At 33.7% G+C, this 17671-nt stretch overlaps 2 protein-coding genes across 2 annotated transcripts; one reads left to right on the top strand and one right to left on the bottom strand.

Annotated features, from left to right (window-relative positions):
• Positions 1 to 177: 177 nt before the first annotated feature.
• Positions 178 to 9546, bottom strand: LOC123906617 (polyribonucleotide nucleotidyltransferase 2, mitochondrial). Its single transcript, XM_045956563.1, has 16 exons — positions 9126 to 9546; positions 8228 to 8383; positions 7969 to 8139; positions 7637 to 7762; positions 7398 to 7559; positions 7143 to 7262; positions 5822 to 5959; positions 5530 to 5692; positions 5119 to 5244; positions 4746 to 4876; positions 3902 to 4121; positions 3706 to 3789; positions 2086 to 2165; positions 1662 to 1805; positions 829 to 1533; positions 178 to 722 (listed from the first exon to the last, which is right to left on the bottom strand). The coding sequence occupies exons 1-16, from the start codon at positions 9417 to 9419 to the stop codon at positions 618 to 620; spliced, it is 2925 nt and encodes a 974-aa protein (XP_045812519.1). The 5' UTR covers positions 9420 to 9546; the 3' UTR covers positions 178 to 617.
• Positions 9547 to 10536: 990 nt separating this feature from the next.
• Positions 10537 to 16880, top strand: LOC123906615 (isocitrate dehydrogenase [NADP]-like). Its single transcript, XM_045956562.1, has 15 exons — positions 10537 to 10898; positions 11007 to 11050; positions 11794 to 11903; positions 12716 to 12753; positions 12956 to 13033; positions 13315 to 13368; positions 13451 to 13552; positions 13656 to 13744; positions 13849 to 13952; positions 14089 to 14157; positions 14247 to 14362; positions 15157 to 15191; positions 15313 to 15455; positions 15745 to 15867; positions 16357 to 16880. Exons 1-15 carry the CDS (start codon positions 10658 to 10660, stop codon positions 16448 to 16450), a joined length of 1440 nt encoding a protein of 479 aa, XP_045812518.1. The 5' UTR covers positions 10537 to 10657; the 3' UTR covers positions 16451 to 16880.
• Positions 16881 to 17671: the final 791 nt, after the last annotated feature.

Genomic DNA, 17671 nt, shown 5'->3' with positions numbered 1-17671 from the left:
TTGTATTTGGTTATATTTTTGCATTCATCATACTTTATCTATTTTTCTTTTAACTCCATTTCCCCCCATCTTTTACTCTCTTATTCCTTGCCTCTACATTATTGTCATCGTTGTTACTTCATAACACTTGGCCCCTATATTTTCATACTTTTTCTATTTTTCTTTTACACCCCAACATAAACTAATCAAGGATCAACCCTATACATATATCTGATACAATAAAACTGCATCTTTGGTTTACAGTTGAATAATTACGAATGTATGTTTATAATAATAATAATAATGGCCAAACATAGGTTCACAATTCAACCACTATTACAAAATTGTGGTTATGACTTCAAGCATCTCTAAGACCCATTTTCCGATGGCTTTATCAAGCTTTATACAGTTAATCTCAATGTTTACCGAGGCATTCCCAGCAGCTCAATAACGATTGAGCAAATATATCCCAGCAGTAGTTATATGGATTGATTGATGTTATTCGGCTCTATCAAAAACCAGATTTTCAATAAAATTATTGATCTTGGTTACACCGCCGGAAGAATTTCTTCCAAACCATCATCTTCGCAGCATACATCCATGGGACCTGTCTCGTGAAAGAAACAACCATTTCGACGTTAGTTATCATCCACAGCAGACATTACCGGAACTCCCTTGCTATTAATGCTTGAGCAAACTACTTGCATCTCATCGCCTATCTTAAAGTCTTTTTTGCCATTTTCCTGTTACATATGAAAATGGTAAGTGAATCAAGAGGAAGAGAGAAGGAAAAGCATACATATCAGAAAGAATCTGTCACTTAGGAAAAATACAAAAAGATGACTCTACCTCAAAACGGTACATTCCTCGTCTTCCACCCAAATCCAATACTAATCCATGTTCACGAATTTGATAAACTTTGGCATTAACTTTTGTTCCAAGTTTAATATCTTCTGCACTCGATGGTGCATTGCCTTTACCTTCCTTCTTGTTCTCTTCTGCCCTTTGAGTATCAGATTTTGACTCTTTTTGCATTGAAACTTTTGGCTTCTTGGCATTTTTATATGGCAAGGGACCTGAATGAGATGGAGAATCAATAGCATCTTGAGATTTACGAGGTTTTGACTTGGATGGAGATTTCAACTTGCGATCCAATTGTACACCATTATCAATGAGAGGACCATTTGAAGTCTGATTGTGATTCGAGCTAATAGATTTCTCCTTCTCATCGCATTCTTCAGCACTGCGTATTAAAATTACTGGTGTTTCGTAGGCTGAGGGAATCGTTTTGCCCACCTCATTTTTTTTTACAGACAACTCAGAAGCAGAATTATGTTCTTGTGTAATACTAGATGCGTCCCAAACTGGTGCCCACATTTTGGCAGTTTCTTTTGCAGATGCGGAAGATCCTTCAGCTATATCATTAGTCTCTGATCCTCTAGGACCACGCAAAGTCTTTTTAAGGGATAATTTAATGTTACCATGAACATCTTGGTCAATGCACATCACAGAAAGCTGCTGACCAATAGAGACTACATCCGCAACTTGGTTAACCTAAGGAAAGGATGTAGAGTTTTTTAAATAAATTATTATATAAAAGAATTGATGTTGTTGATAGCAAAACAGATATACAACATATGGATATTAATAATAAGAAACTACAATAGTTAAGTCATACATACTGGTTCATATGACAACTCAGAAATGTGGAGAAGGCCCTGCTTGCCACCATTAAATTCAACAAAAGCTCCGTATTCTTTTATACTGGTAACAACACCTTTGTAGATACCTCCAATTTCAGTTTCACGGCCAACTATAGAAACAACCTGATAAAAAGATGGTTGAACTTAGAATAACAGACAAAAAAAGAGTCTGATAAAATTTCAATACATGAATTTCCATGTTATTAAGCTATGTATAGGAAAATAACAAAGTAGTTTATAAGAGAAAACTGCAAGGAAAACGTTACTGCATGATATTATCATCACATTGATTCCTAACATACGACTAAGACATTTGTCTCACTTAGGACAGCAAGAATGAAATTTAAATAAATAATAAACTCATGATTGGATTCAAAATGTTAGTTCATCATGTAAGAACTACCTTTTCTAGTATGTTATCCATTACAGATTGATTCTTGGCAGCTATTGTAAGTGTTCCAACACCTACAGACAACCGTGCACCTGATTGTAGAAAATAACATGTTTAGCAGGTAAACTAAATTTCTTCGCATCAGCAATATATATATATATATATATATATATATATATATATATATATATATATATATATATATATATATATATATATATATATATATATATATATATATAATACAGCAAGCAAAAACACTGTTCATGTTTAAGAAGCCAAAAAGGACAATATTTAAATATCTTTAACAGGATTTAGATATAAACACGACAATAAATTGTATAACTTTCAAAACAAGATCAAGCAGGATCAGAACTAGCAGCTTAAAAAAATGTGTACAAATCACCCTTCTTCCTCAAAAATTGCATCAGGAAACAGTAGAGAACTTCATATCTTCAGAATACAATTTACAAAGCAGAGGAAGATGGAATCAAATAGGTTCATAATTAAAGAATACTGAAAAAATCATTTATTAGTGAAGTGCGAGGGAATACATATTGAAGTTGTATTTGAGTCACACATTGCCAGGTTTGAGGGTTCCCAAGCACATATATACATCAGGAATGTGGGATTCAAATCCCCACCCTCACAACTAGCATGGGCCTGGGTCCGATTCACACTTGCCCTACAAGATCTGACTAAGATATCATCCCGTGTTTGAGTTATTAACGAGGCTTTATTTGAGGTTTATAGAATGCATGAAACGGATATAATTATTGGTGATGAAGTAAAATATCATTGTAGTAGGAAGACTGTGACAATTTGGATACTTTTTGCGGTCAACAAATGACTGCAAAAAGAATCCAAGCTGTCACAATCTTCCTAGTACAAAGACATTTGACTTCATCACTAATGGTTATAACTTATATCCATCTCTTAGGTTCTATAAACAGTAAATGGAGCCATATTAAGATGTTTGGGGGTGTGAGAACATGACTTTCACATGACTAAAATATCAGCCAATGATGATAACCCAAACACATGGTATCAGAGCCAGATTTTGTAGGGCATGTGGGAATTGGACTCTGACCCGCACAAGGTGTGATAGCGGGTATTGAAGTTGTATTTGATTCTCACATTGCCAAGGTTCCTGGACTGTGAGATGTATAGATGTGCTTGGGCATGGGGAGCCTCATTTTATGAGCTAGCTTTTGAGAGTGAGATCCAAGCCCATTTAACAATACTAAAGAAACCTTTCTCTATTCCAAGGCATGCCACAAGCCTCGGTATGATATTTACAAATCTTTTATTAAGAGAATTGTTTGCAACAAGAATAAAACCTAATCATTTTGACTTTCAAGCATAGTACTTTGATCCTAAACCTGTTGAACTAACCTCCTTTACAGACCACATCACTTTTACTGTTTTACATTATTAATTGAAACTAACCCCTTTTACAAATAACATTTCACTTTTATTCCCTTTACAAACCTGGGAAAGATCAGCCAAAATACGAGAGCAAAAAAAGGAAGACTATTACAGTAAAAAGAAAAATAAATATAAAAAAGTGACCCTCTCACACCAAAAACAAATTCTGAAACACATTTTAAGAAATTTCAAAGTTAAAATGACCTGTTTCCTCTTCCAACTTTTTCAATAGAACACCCATTGGCCCAATTAAGCGACGAAGAGCGTCATTGCTGTACTTCAACGTGACTGTATCATCAACAATAAACTTTTAACATTAGGCTATCCTAAAATATCAAAGAATCTAACTGAAAACGTTACCAAACGAATGAATGGAGAAAAGAAAGTTAAAGATCTAAACCTAGTCGTGGAGAAGACCTGCCACCCTCGATACGTGGTTCTTTAATTTCCTGTTCCATCTGATCAATAATCTGTAGACGGGCCTTATGTGCAGGTTCTAAACATTCACATATGATATCTAGTGGAATTCCAGCTGGTTTCATATCCAACTGACTGGCAGTAACTCCTTTTCGAGTTCCAGCAATCTTGAAGTCTATGTCACCCAAATGGTCTTCCAAGCCCTTAGAAAAAATTAAATTTAATACTTCTGCATGAAATCAATAAGGCAAATGCTAACTAGTGTCCCAGGGGCACTAGATAAGAAACTAATTGTAGAAATATTTTCTTGAAAGTTTGTGTATTTAACACCTTAAAAGTATAAATTTTGGTTTTTTCAAGACAAAAAATCTTCTTTTATTTCCCTTTTTGGTTCCTTAACAAGTGCCAACCCAATCAATAATCCATGTTTGTTTGATAGCTATCTATCTGCTTGGTAATATAGAAACACATGATTGCATCAGGAATCGAGATACCAGGGAAAGCAAAGATCAAAAGTGCAACTAAGTAAGTAATCATTAAAACAAATATTAGATATTCAAAAGTAGTAAAAACTAGAGTATCCCCACATATATCTAATATAAAATTATATACTCAGTTCTCAATTATAATATAATAAAATGAATCATGAATTTTGAACAATTGTTGTTTATATATAATTTAAATATATTGATAACAATAAGTACAAAACATCACAAGAAACTCAGGTAGTAAAGGGTTGGTAATTTGAATGTAACAATTATAATTGCAAAGTAATCAAACAGACATTGTACAGCATGATATATAACTCAATAAGTTCAGAAAAATACCAAAATATCAGTCAGTATACGATAGTCCACTATTTCGCTTGTGCACGGGTCAAGTTCACTGACAAGGCCCACAGAAACACCAGCAACATGTTCCCTTACTGGAATGCCGGCATCCATCAAAGCCAGACTCCCTACAAACAGAAAGACTCATGGTAAATTTTCTCTCTATTTTGTACATGGACTAGGCCTGTGCTGTTGCTCAGATTGTATAAAATGTCATGCCTTTCTTGTCCTTGTTTTCTGCTCGTACAGGTTACTTTTATTGTAATTTAAACTTTTATTAAGAAAACCCACATCACCTTAATTGTAACCAATCATCCAACCAAGATCATAAAATGGTATTACATGCTACCACTGTGGGTTAAAATAATACCTCCACATACAGTTGCCATTGATGTTGAACCGTCTGAACCCATGACTTCGGAGTTGACACGAACAGTATATGGAAAAACATCTTCGTGAGGCAAAACAGCAAGAAGAGCTTTTTCAGCAAGTGCTCCTACAAAAGTAAAACAACAAAAAGTCAACCTCTTTAGCTAATGATGTTGTTTGAAGCCAAACTCTGATTACATATGATATTTTCTGGTCTGCCATAGATTCCCTCCACGGGAGGTAATCCTGTTCGAGGTACTCTATCTTAAGGGAGACCATTTTAATTCTAAATATCTCTTGATGGTTTGGCCTACTATAACTCTTTAAACTTTATGTACTCTATCCATGAACCAAAACATAAAGACAATATTCAAATAATATTATGCATAGTGTTCGCAAGGTACTCATTTACCATGACCAACTTCACGCCTATTTAGACCACCACGTTTACCAACTTCATCTATGCAGAAGGGAGGAAAACTATAGTGAAGCATAAACCGCTTTGACGGAGGACCAACTAAAGAGTCCAACCGTTGAGCGTCTGCAGGTGCTCCAAGTGTTACTGTACATAGAACCTGTGTTTGACATTAAAACATATCGCCTCAGATAAAACTAAAATCACTTTAAGATAATAGTTGTTTCAAGTCATTGCGATTATTTAACTCTTAGCAACCCATAACAGAAAAACAGAGAGCAGATTTGACCTGTGTTTCTCCACGGGAAAAAAGTGCAGATCCGTGTAGTTTGGAAACATATCTAGCTTCACAATACAAGGGTCTTACTTCATCCAACTGTCTTCCATCAACTCTGGATTCTTCTGAAATAATTCTTCTACGGACCACCTACATTATTTGAAAATATAAATAAACACAAATGTTCAATAAGTGCATCCAAAATCAACATGACAAGGAGATATGCAAGTTTTATTTTTATTTTGACTGAGGAGACATGCGAATTACAAGGCAAAAAGCTGATACATTTTGTTACAGCCGCAAGAATGTAGTAAAAAAACATAACAGAACAATTCTATTTGGTTAGGGTACACAAATATACATATAACAGAATAACAGAATAATGTGAAGTTGGAGATAAAGCACTGGTAATACTCTTAATAACATACAGATTGATCATCAACTTTCTTTAAATATTACAGTGTATAGTGGATAATTATGCACTGATATAAGTTTGTAGGGAAACTTCAGAATGATTCAACTAAAATAATATAGCTACTAGCTCTACTAGTTAGAATGGAGAGGAGGAGGAGGAGGAGGAAGGTATTTTACTAACATCAAATAAGTTTCCCCTTTGCATTCATTTTGATATTTCAAGTTTAGCATTGAAAACTTATATGACAAAACAGTTTTGTTTATTATTTTCCTTGTAATCCTTAAAAGATGTTGAATTAGACCAAAATTCCATTATAAGAAATACTAAAAGAGGATACTGCTATATCCTTCAACATGTGTTATATTATACATAATCTCTTATTTGACTCAATTTATTCATAATCTCTTGATTACAGTGTACAATTTATTAATCTCTTGATTACAGTGTATCATGTATATTGAGATATACAAGGTATCAATATAAATTAGAATTACTTCGTACATTTTGTCTGGCTGGGCTGAGCATTAAAGGATTAGAAAAGCAAGGATCTAGTAGGTTCTGATGCTAGTTAGATTATTAGTTAGTAAATGTCTCAATAAATAGACTCGTCGGAGTTGAAATCAATTACCTTTTCATTCATATTAATGAGGAAAAAAAGACTTTAGTTTCTGATTTCCTCGAATTCTCTCAATTATCTCCTTATCTCTCTTCCTCGCTCTCAATTTCTCTCAAGTATCACTCTTTACTGTGAAATACTTACTCTAGTATCTATGGACACAAAGTGATTCTACAACCAGCTGAGGTTTCACATAAAATGGCAAAACTTATGAGGTGAAAATTTAGGATTATAATTTTTTATGAAAAAAAAAAGAGCAATAATCTCTAAATTTCTAATTTATAAATAAGAATGCTCCACACCTTCTTCCGCACTGTGTCTATTGTCTTTGACAAAACCTTTATGCTTTCTTCATCGCCTTCTTCGTCAAGCACTTTCTTTACATCTTTTGCGATATTGTCTAATGCTTTTCCACGTTCAAACTAGAAATAATTATAACAAAAAATCCATAAAATAATTTATTTATTTTTAAACATTGATAAATATAATGAGAGTAAATTATCTAACATTTTTTATTCGTTAAAATTGATGGAACAAGAGAAAGAGAATAAGAACACCTTTCCATAGGAAGGATCGGTAAAAACATCTTTAATAGGTGCTTCTGCCAAATTTCTGACTTTCTCCAGTGTCTTGTCAGAGAGCAAAGACAATTTGTATTCTTTCTTAGACTTACCTACTTTAGCAGCAAGTCTAATTTGAGGTTCAATATACTTCACTGCCTGAACAATCATAGTAACACATCTCAATAACATTGAATTGTGAAAAGTTTTAAACAAGAAATAACAATAAAAGTCACCTCTGTATGAGCAAATCTTAACCCAGCTTGCAAATCTTTATCAGATATCTCACGAGCTTCTACATCAATCATCAAAGTTTTATCCTTTATACAAGCGTATACCAAGTTAAGATCACTTAAGCTGAGCTGCAATGCCACAACGCAAAAAAATAATCAATTTCAATAAAATTTCAACAATCAGACTTCATAGTCAAAAGAACAAGACAAAGGCAATAAAGAAAACTGAAGAAAGATGTGTTTTGAAATAAACTATCAAGTATAAAACATCTATAAAAAATTTTAATCTTCAAACCCACGGACTCAAAAAACCAAAACATTAAAGTCATAATCACCTCGTCCATGGTCGGATTCACCACAAACTGCCCACAAATTCTACCGACTCGAATCATTCCTATTGGGCCACCCCAGGGAATATCTGATAACATAAGCGCAGTGGACGTTGCATTAGCTGCCAACACAACCGGATCTTGTTGTCCATCAGAGGAAAGAACACTAGCTGTCACCTAATAAATCAACAACAAATGAATCACAAATCAACAAAACAAAATAAACAAATAGGACGGTCAATGATTCGACCAAGTGGAGCAGTACCTGAACTTCATGATAAAATCCAGGTGGAAACAGAGGTCGAATAGGACGGTCAATGATTCGACCACACAAAAGTTCACGTTCCTTAGGAGCACCTTCCCTCTTCATGTACGTATTTGGAATCATGCCTTGCGCAAATTGCTTCTCTTGATAATCAACCTAACAATAAATAATTGCAATTGCTTGTTGAGAAAGCTCCAAGCTACTACTAACATCCTTTGATATATAAAAGTAAATGTGGGTATGTGTGTGAAACCTAATTCAACTTAGATCAATCAAAAAACATTTGAAATTGCAGCCTTTTAATATAACTATAAGTATGGCTCTGTTTGGCAATGTCATATTTTTTAAGCTTATATAGCTTATTAATTCATGACAAAAAAACACCAGTTTGGTAACATTTTTTTCTCACTTATAGCTTACTTTTAACTTTTTACTAGCTTATTTTGATAGCCTAATTGCATTAGCTTATAGCTTATCATTTTTTCTCTCCATTTTATCCTTATCATCTTACTTGAAAAACAAAAAATTAAATATTTAGAAGCTATTTCAACCACTAATTTTACCTGACATTACAAATCCAATCAGCTAGTTTATCGCCTTATCCGCTATAAGCAAGTCAATAAATTATTGCCAAACAGAGCTTATAAGCTACCGCTAATTTTACCGAACATTGTGAATTCAATCAGCTAGTTTATATACGCTATAAGCTAATATTCGCTATAAATTCATCCACTATTTTCTAACAAACAGAGTTTATGTGTATATGCTATATGTGTGTGAAACCTAATTCAACTATAAACGATTGCGATTTCATTGCAAAAGCTTGAAGCTATTAATAACTGCATATGCGAAAACAAAACCTAATTGAACAAAAAATGAAGAAAATGATGAAAATTACAGTGAGAGGTAAGAAATCAGAACGAGCAGTATCATCTTTAGAGCAAGAAACAGTGGAAAGAATTTTGGTATCTCCCATTGTCAAAACAACAGCGCCATTAGTTAATCGAGCGATTTTACCGGTTTCAAGATTGATGATACGGTTACCGATTTCGAATTCTTCATTGAAAGTTTCTAGAAATTTTGTAGCCGGAGCACCGTTGGCGGTGGAAATGGTGCGGCGGAAGGTGGTGTGGCGGTGTAATGCAGTGAGAAGTGGCTTTGCACTTCTCAGCCGCCGTAATGCAATGGACATCGGAATGATTTAACGTTCGCCGGAAAATGGCTCAGTGGAGAAAAACCTCTCTGCAACTGAACTACTAGCGTGTTATGATTCTTCACCAGGGTTTAGGGTTTAGTAGCTTTTTGTTTTTTAATTTAATGATTAATAATACACGGTTTATCTATTTTATTTCTTACCAAAAAAAATCTATTTTATTTTATTTTATCAAAAAAAAAAAGCAACTTAATTTAAGAAGTTATTCATTTTTTATAATTTTTTTTTGTAGGAATTCATTTTTTATAATTTAATTAATAAAATATAAACGATACGGAGTATTTTTTTTAAACAGATAAAATTAGTAATTAATTATTATATTTTTATCCGTTAACATATTTCAATTTTAACTCAGAACAGTTGAACTACCCATCCTGATTCACTCCAATAAAATGTAAACGGTTAATTCACCTCAATGAATCTACATTATCATATCATATATCATTTTTTTTACTTAAAAAACTTAAAACTATTCTCTCGTGAAGAGAGTCTCTGTAGCGTCTGCTTTAAGGAAATGGATTCCCTACAGTCACTATTTGACTGCAGGTGAATCTGAGCCATTCAATTTTATTAATGTTTTTTATTTATTTGATTAAAATTTAATCCAAAGGCTCCAATGCAATGGATGCATGACTGCACCACTCTCTGACTGCATGGAATCCAGGTCCTCTGCTTTAATGTAGCTCAAGAGGCCATCCGGAGGAGAGGTATGGATCAATAAATCATCATTTGAAGAAGTACTCAGTTTTGCTAGGAAGTCAGCATATTGGTTGCCCTCTCAGAGAGTGTGACACAAAGTGATAGTGTCTTGTAACAAAATATCTTTAATATTATGAATAAAAACACCATAGACATAATAAGAAGAGGAGATGCCTTGGATGAGATTTATACACGTAAGTGAGTCAGTATAACAAAATAATTCATTAAAGCCCAAATCTATAGCCAATTTCAATCCATGGAATATATCATTTAAAATATATTGAATCACTATTTTTAATTACAAAAATCTAATAAAAAAACAAAATGGTTTGATTTTAAAATCCGAGGACCATTTTGTAAATAAGTTAAAACAGCAGACTAAAACTATAATTAAGCCAAATGAGCTTGTAGTCGAATTGGACGGTGACACGAAGACGGTGGTATAACCTAAAAGTTGCAACAAGTTCAAAAAACGTCAAAACCCAAAGAAAAAGAAGAAAACGAAAATAAAGTTAGTTATGCTGAGAGCATCATCATCACTGTTCCGATTACGCACAACCACCATGTTATCTTCTTCTTCTTCTTCTCTCAGAAACCCTAACTTCCTCTTCCATTCAACTCCATCATCGCATTTTTCTTCATCACTCTTTTTTCCTCCTCACTCTCTTTCATTTTCCAACTCCAACAACAATCGCATCTCTCTTCGATGTTTCGCTTCTCGTCCTATTCATGTCATCAATCCCATCGTCGAAATGGACGGTATTATTCCTCTCTTTTTCATTGCAATTCACTACTTCACCAGTTTTTTTATTTTTTATTTTGTTGATTTTTATTTATTTACTTATTATTGTTGTTTTGCTTTGTTAGGTGATGAAATGACCAGGATTATATGGAAGATGATCAAGGATAAAGTATGAATTCATGCATGCATTCTTAGCTTATCTCATTCGTTATTTATTTATTAATTTATTCAATGATTTCTTATTTGATATGATTATGAACTACTCAGGCATACACCGAACACGACACTGACACTTAAACACTTAAACATGTAGATACTGGTAATGATTTGAGAGATTTGAGAAAATGAAAGTGATGAATGTAATTAGATATGTCAGTTTCGTGCCTGTGTCGAACATCGGATATGCCTTTTTAATCCAAAATGTTGGTGCTATTGCATAGGCTTTGTACAACTTAATTTGTAGGTTAAAGATAATGTACAAGGGATGAGTGTTAGGAACATTCTCTTTCCAACACTCTAATACTCACTTTCTAATTGGTTGAAATCATCATGAGTCCCTCACTTTGGAAATAGGTTCCACATAAAGTGGTGAGACCCACATGAGTTAGAGAGAGTGTTGGTTGAAAAGTGAGTGTTCATAGCATTCCTCATGTACAAGCTTTCTGTAACAAAAGATAAAATGAAGTTAAGTTGTATTTGTATAAGCTATAAGTTGATTTCATAAGCTATCTTGGAGGACTTATGAAAATGAGCTGAAAACAGCTTATGAACATGTCAAAATTGTTTTAATAAGTTATTCCAAACAGTCTCACAAGTGCTTATACTAGTAGATAAGCTCAAATAGTCTCATAGACTGTTTGCAATTTGCTTATGATTTTAATGTGTTATTTTTTGTTTGTTATGTGAGTGCAGCTTATATTTCCTTACTTGGATTTGAACATAAAGTATTTTGACTTGGGGATTGAAAATCGTGATGCTACTGATGACAGAGTGACTGTTGAAAGTGCCGAAGCTACTCTCAAGTGAGTGATTCTGTTTTCAATTAACCGAAACATCAAAACATACATAAAAGAACACATTGCATTTTAGTTATTTTTATTTTACTATTAGTGATTTGTGTTGGTGCTGAGAAATAGAATGTTAGATTGGAAGGTATAGCTAGGTCTGTTAATTAGGAAAGTAAATAAAGTTTCTGGATATGGCGAGAACTGATAGCCAAGTAATGCTACTTATTTAGTTTCACTAAAGTTGTTTGAGACATAAAGTAACTGCTTGCTGGGGGAAGCTGTTAGGGTCCTTTGCCTTATTGGATTTTCCATTAGGGTGATTGATATTGTATATCTTTTTGGACGATTTGTTTAAGGTCCTTGATAAGCTTTGTGCTTGTCCTCCTACTTTAGCCACATTTTGCTGGTTAGGTTGAATGATTTTGTTTTACCATTTACGAAAAGAGGTGAGGAACTAAAATAATTGTGGCAGTTTTGTTTCGTGTAATCTGTCGGTACATTTAGTTATAGTGGAGAACCTGCATATTTCACGTCTTTTCCCTGCTCGTAAATTGCTTTTGCATAGAAATAGAATTATGTTTTTGTCCTCTCTACCTACCTGTGATGCTCTGCTAATGCATGTTTCAAGGGATTTGCCATTAGTTACATGCTTGTATTGGGCCTCTGCAGCCTAACTGTAATTTTACCGTGGTTTCATGCATTTTTTTTCCTCTTTCAGAGGGTTTCTTATCCTGCCCCCTCGCCCTGCCCACATTCCATCTTTCTGTTTTTATAAACAAATTTGCATAATTTTCCCAATTATTAATTGAAACTTCTATTTGCTTCAGGTACAATGTTGCTGTGAAATGTGCAACTATAACTCCCGGTAAGTAGTACTGGGCTTTAAATATCTGTAATGTTCTGTATCACGAGTCATTTGACCTTGTGTTATGCGCATAAATTTAGCTCATCTTATAAAACATCCTACATAGTCATGCAAGTGGACCTTAGTTCATGATCTTGATTTGTTTATAATATTTTTACAAAATAATATTATCTGAACTCTGTTCTGATTTCTGAATTTTCAGATGAGACCCGAGTCAAAGAATTTGGACTGAAGTCTATGTGGAGAAGCCCCAATGGCACAATAAGAAATATTTTAAATGGTTTGTAATATGCACATATTATTGAATGCAAGCATCAAAGTTAATGTTGTTAGCCAGTTTTTTTACTGTGTGACAATGTCAGTCCCTCCACATGATAAATTTTGGGGCCTTCATGTAGAATTGTAGATATATATAGTGCAAGAGATATTAGTCTGCATAGAGGTTAGAGACACTGCTGTGTGTAGTTTTGTCTATACTGATCCTGTGATAGGGTATATCTGAAAAAAAAAATCCAGTGACAGCTTTTAATTTTTGCTCAAAATAATTTTCTTTCCTTTTAGGTACTGTATTTCGTGAGCCGATAATATGCCGCAATATACCCAGAATTATTCCAGGTAACGTCTTAACTGTAGTTTGATTCTTAATGGAGTTGAAATACTGCCAAGCACCATTTGGAACTTATTTTTCAGTTTACAGGATGGAAAAAGCCTATTTGTATTGGTAGGCATGCTTTTGGTGATCAGTATCGTGCCACTGATACAGTAATCAACGGACCGGGGAAGCTTAAGCTGGTATTTGGTATGTTAGTTTCTGATGGAGTTGAATTTTTTATTTTTTTTTGTGAATTATCACTTTAAACATCATATATGTAGTTTACAAACTTTGTCTATCTCTAATTCAGTTCCAGAAGATGGTGCCACTCCAGTGGAGCTTGATGTTCATAATTTCAAAGGCCCTGGCGTAGCTCTTGCTATGTATAATGTTGACGAGGTTTGTTCATTTTATATTTTCAAGTGTCTATGCTACTTAATGTTCAAAACTTGCTTTTGTTGCTTTTTTATTGTGTTAAAACACTTGCTTCCCTAATATGCCAGTCTATTCGAGCATTTGCTGAATCATCCATGTCACTGGCATTTACAAAGAAGTGGCCACTCTACTTGAGCACCAAAAACACAATTCTCAAGAAATATGATGGCAGGTGATTATTGATATATCTTTGTGCTAGTTAATATTTTCAATTGTCGCCTTCATATGCTAAACTTCTTTTAAATTCAAACAGCTTTTCTTTTTATTGTTTGCAATTGGAGATGATTTACAGTTTGAGATTGTTGCAGATTTAAAGACATATTTCAGGAGGTTTATGAAGAAAGGTGGCAGCAAAAGTTTGAAGAACACTCGATATGGTCTGTTTTTAGGTTTATGAGCCAAAATGTTTTGAATCTTTTGGTGCATTACATATACACATTGATGGTTGACACTTGATTGACTTTAGGTATGAGCATAGGCTAATTGATGACATGGTGGCATATGCACTCAAGAGCGAAGGTGGATATGTTTGGGCTTGCAAGAATTATGATGGCGATGTTCAAAGTGATTTACTTGCTCAAGGTAATATAGAGACCTCGTCGTTTTTATTGAAGCAGGATGATTGTATGTATCATGTCAGTCAGCACTAACCCTCACCAATGTTTCTGATTATACCAATTTTTGGACCTAAACCATGGAAAGTGGTAAAAAAAATCAAATACAGAGAAATCCTGCTCCTAGCGATTTGGCTCAGCTGGTGTGTACATCAGGATAATTGAAATTGGTTTATCGGGATCATACCAGCTGAGGGAGCTCTGTTTATTATCGAGGACAGTAAAACTATATATAGAGACCATAGCATCATAATTTGCTTTGGTTGGATCTACATTATTGACATCTGATTATCAAATAATTTAACCTTGACAAAGGCATTAGTATGATTTGTTTTTGTTATTACGAGTTTGTTTATCAATTTTTAAAAATGCATGAGAAATGGCTGTCGGGAAAAAGTGTTAGAAAAATAAGCAATTACCTAAGTTTTAAGTGCTAAATTTTACAAACAAGTGACACTACCTTTTGCATTACGTTTTATCATAAAAGAATGGTATTTGCTTTCTCTTCAATGTGAAATGAACAACAATATGATGTGTAGCATGGCAGGGGAAACATTTGGCCTTGTCTCTGATTAGTTGTTACATAAATCTTGAAGTTTTTATGTCTTGTATTGTGAACTCATGTAGTCGATTGGCTCTGTGAATGTGTCTGTTCTGTTGTGGTTGTTAATTTCATTTTCATTGGTTGAATGTATTTGTTGAGTGCCAAGAAAGCATTTGAAATTTGTGTAATGATTAATGATTAATTCTGAATATGTGCAGGATTCGGCTCATTGGGTCTCATGACCTCTGTGCTGGTATGTATTAGATTATTAGATTATTGTTCTTGTTATTACAGTACTTTTCCATCAACATTGTTGTCATCTCTATTTTTTGTTATTAGATGTAATATGTTTTGCTTGCAACAAAAACCTGCAGCTATCTTCCGACGGCAAGACACTTGAAGCTGAGGCAGCTCATGGAACTGTAACTCGGCATTTTCGGTTTCATCAAAAGGGCCAAGAAACCAGTACAAACAGTATTGCTTCCATATTTGCATGGACACGAGGACTGGAACATAGGTATTGCTTATTTGAAATTGCAAATTCTTTTGAACTATTCCTTTGTCAATTGCAAACAATATTGCTTCCAAACTTTGTCAAGGTCAACGTAGATTAATATAATTCGACGAAATTTTCATATACTAGAATATTTTTGGGTGTGTGAATATTCATAAAAGTGGGTACCATCTCTTGATGTCCATAGATTAAAAAGTGATCTATACTTGCACCTTTTCTTAAAAAAATAAAATTATTTTCTACCTTACTTTTATGAATCTGTTATTGACATGAGTTAGTTATTATGTACCAGAGCCAAGCTGGATAAAAATGAAAAATTACTGGATTTTGCGAATAAGTTGGAGGCTGCATGTGTTGAGACAGTGGAGTCAGGAAAGATGACCAAAGATCTTGCCCTTCTGATTCATGGACCTAAGTAAGAGAATCTTCTTCCCCACCATGTTTACTCATTTGAAATATTTTGGTATTGCAAACATCTTCTGAACTTTGTATTTCAAACTTTAATTTAACTTCTTAATTCTTGTGTCCTGCTTCGATGCAATTATTTGTTTTAAGATTTTATTAATTGATGAAATCTTTGGATCATGAAACAAAGTCAGTGACTACAACTTCCATTCGTTTTGGTCCGGAAATTCTAATAAAACATCATTTATGTTACTCTTACCAAAACCTTTTTACTTAATATTTGATTCCAGGATTACTTTCCTATATATTAACACATGAATTCCATATGATATATGTTAATAATGTAAGTTAAACTGGTTTGACCAATATATATAATTATATCAGTCTTCTTTAGCCTATTATTAGGTTTGGGAAGACGGTTTGCTTCAGTAATTCTTGCAGTTGAAACATTTCTAGGTAAATTGTATGTCTAATTGTTTTGACATTGGACTATGTGCAGGGTATCGAGGGAGTTTTACTTGAATACTGAAGAATTTATTGATGCTGTGGCATTTAATCTTGAGAGTAAGCTCCGAGAGCCTGCAACGGTCTAGCGTACTTTTTTTTGGGGTGTAAGATGAAGGGAAATTGGAAAAGCTATGGTTTGGTGGATGCATTGACATGGGTTGAAATCCTAGTCCCTAGAATGTTAGGAAAACATTGAACATATGAGCCTTTATTGATAAATTGTAAAATCATTATTTGGGAATTTGTCCTACTACTGGCTTCCCAATTCTTAGCGCTGTTTGTTTTTGCGGTAGGTCGCATCACAACCAACATATTTCAGGACCCTGTGCAGAAGTTTATCCAAACATAGGCCAATACTACTGTAGTAGAGGTTTTTGTTGTTGACAGAAACACAACTGTAATAGCTAAACAATAACTTTTACATGAACGAATTGCAGATGAGGGAATGATTGTGTAGATTTAATGATTGTGTAGATTAAATCTACAAATTATAGAAGAATGTGGGTTGTATATTTATTTTTATGGAGGAGACAAAATTAGATTCACATCAGTGTGGCATGATTTTTTAATTAAGAAATTTGCTCACTTGAAAACACCCTTTTCCATCAAATTAGAGGTCCGTCTTTTCTTTATCAAGTTAGATAAAGGACAAATGAGGTATTTAAGTTTTGCATTTGTAACGTTAAGTTTAAATAATTGTAAAATGCATTTGGCCTTAAATAAATGGCCGAAATTTGCAGCACTTGTATGTTGTGTTTTCTCTAGCCTTTTGTGTTGGCTGTTTTGCTTTAGGGACTGGTGTGCTAGCATTGGCCTTGTTTACTATATTGGATTTGACATTTTTTATGCCCTTTAATATATTTTTTCTCCTTTTGCCGATGAAAAAAAAAAAAAAGCCGAAATTAACTACTATGTCACATTCAAACTGCATGAACCTTATTACCTACCAAATCAAAACGAAGCCAGGAAATTTGAATAAATACATACAAAATGATTTTCAAAATGATTTTCAACCAAACACCTCCACAACATTATTGGATAAATACATACAAACCACAACAAATTTGAATGAAAGCTAGCCAAGTTTCTTGTAGTGGTCCCATGGTGGCAAAGACGATATATATCAGCCTCAAAATTAAAGCATGTTTCTAACTTCAGACAGAACGAGGGCAACGTGGTCAATTTTATAATACCATTTTATTCAATTTTTTGCTGTCTATAGTTATATAAATTATGACTTTGTCTAGTATACATAAGTGAGATAAATTTTTTACCATAAACAAATTTATTTTCACTATGAGATTAAT

The sequence above is a fragment of the Trifolium pratense genome, linkage group LG2, assembly GCF_020283565.1.
Source record: "Trifolium pratense cultivar HEN17-A07 linkage group LG2, ARS_RC_1.1, whole genome shotgun sequence".
Taxonomy (NCBI): Eukaryota; Viridiplantae; Streptophyta; class Magnoliopsida; order Fabales; family Fabaceae; genus Trifolium; species Trifolium pratense.
This window is presented reverse-complemented; position numbering and strand designations above follow the sequence as displayed.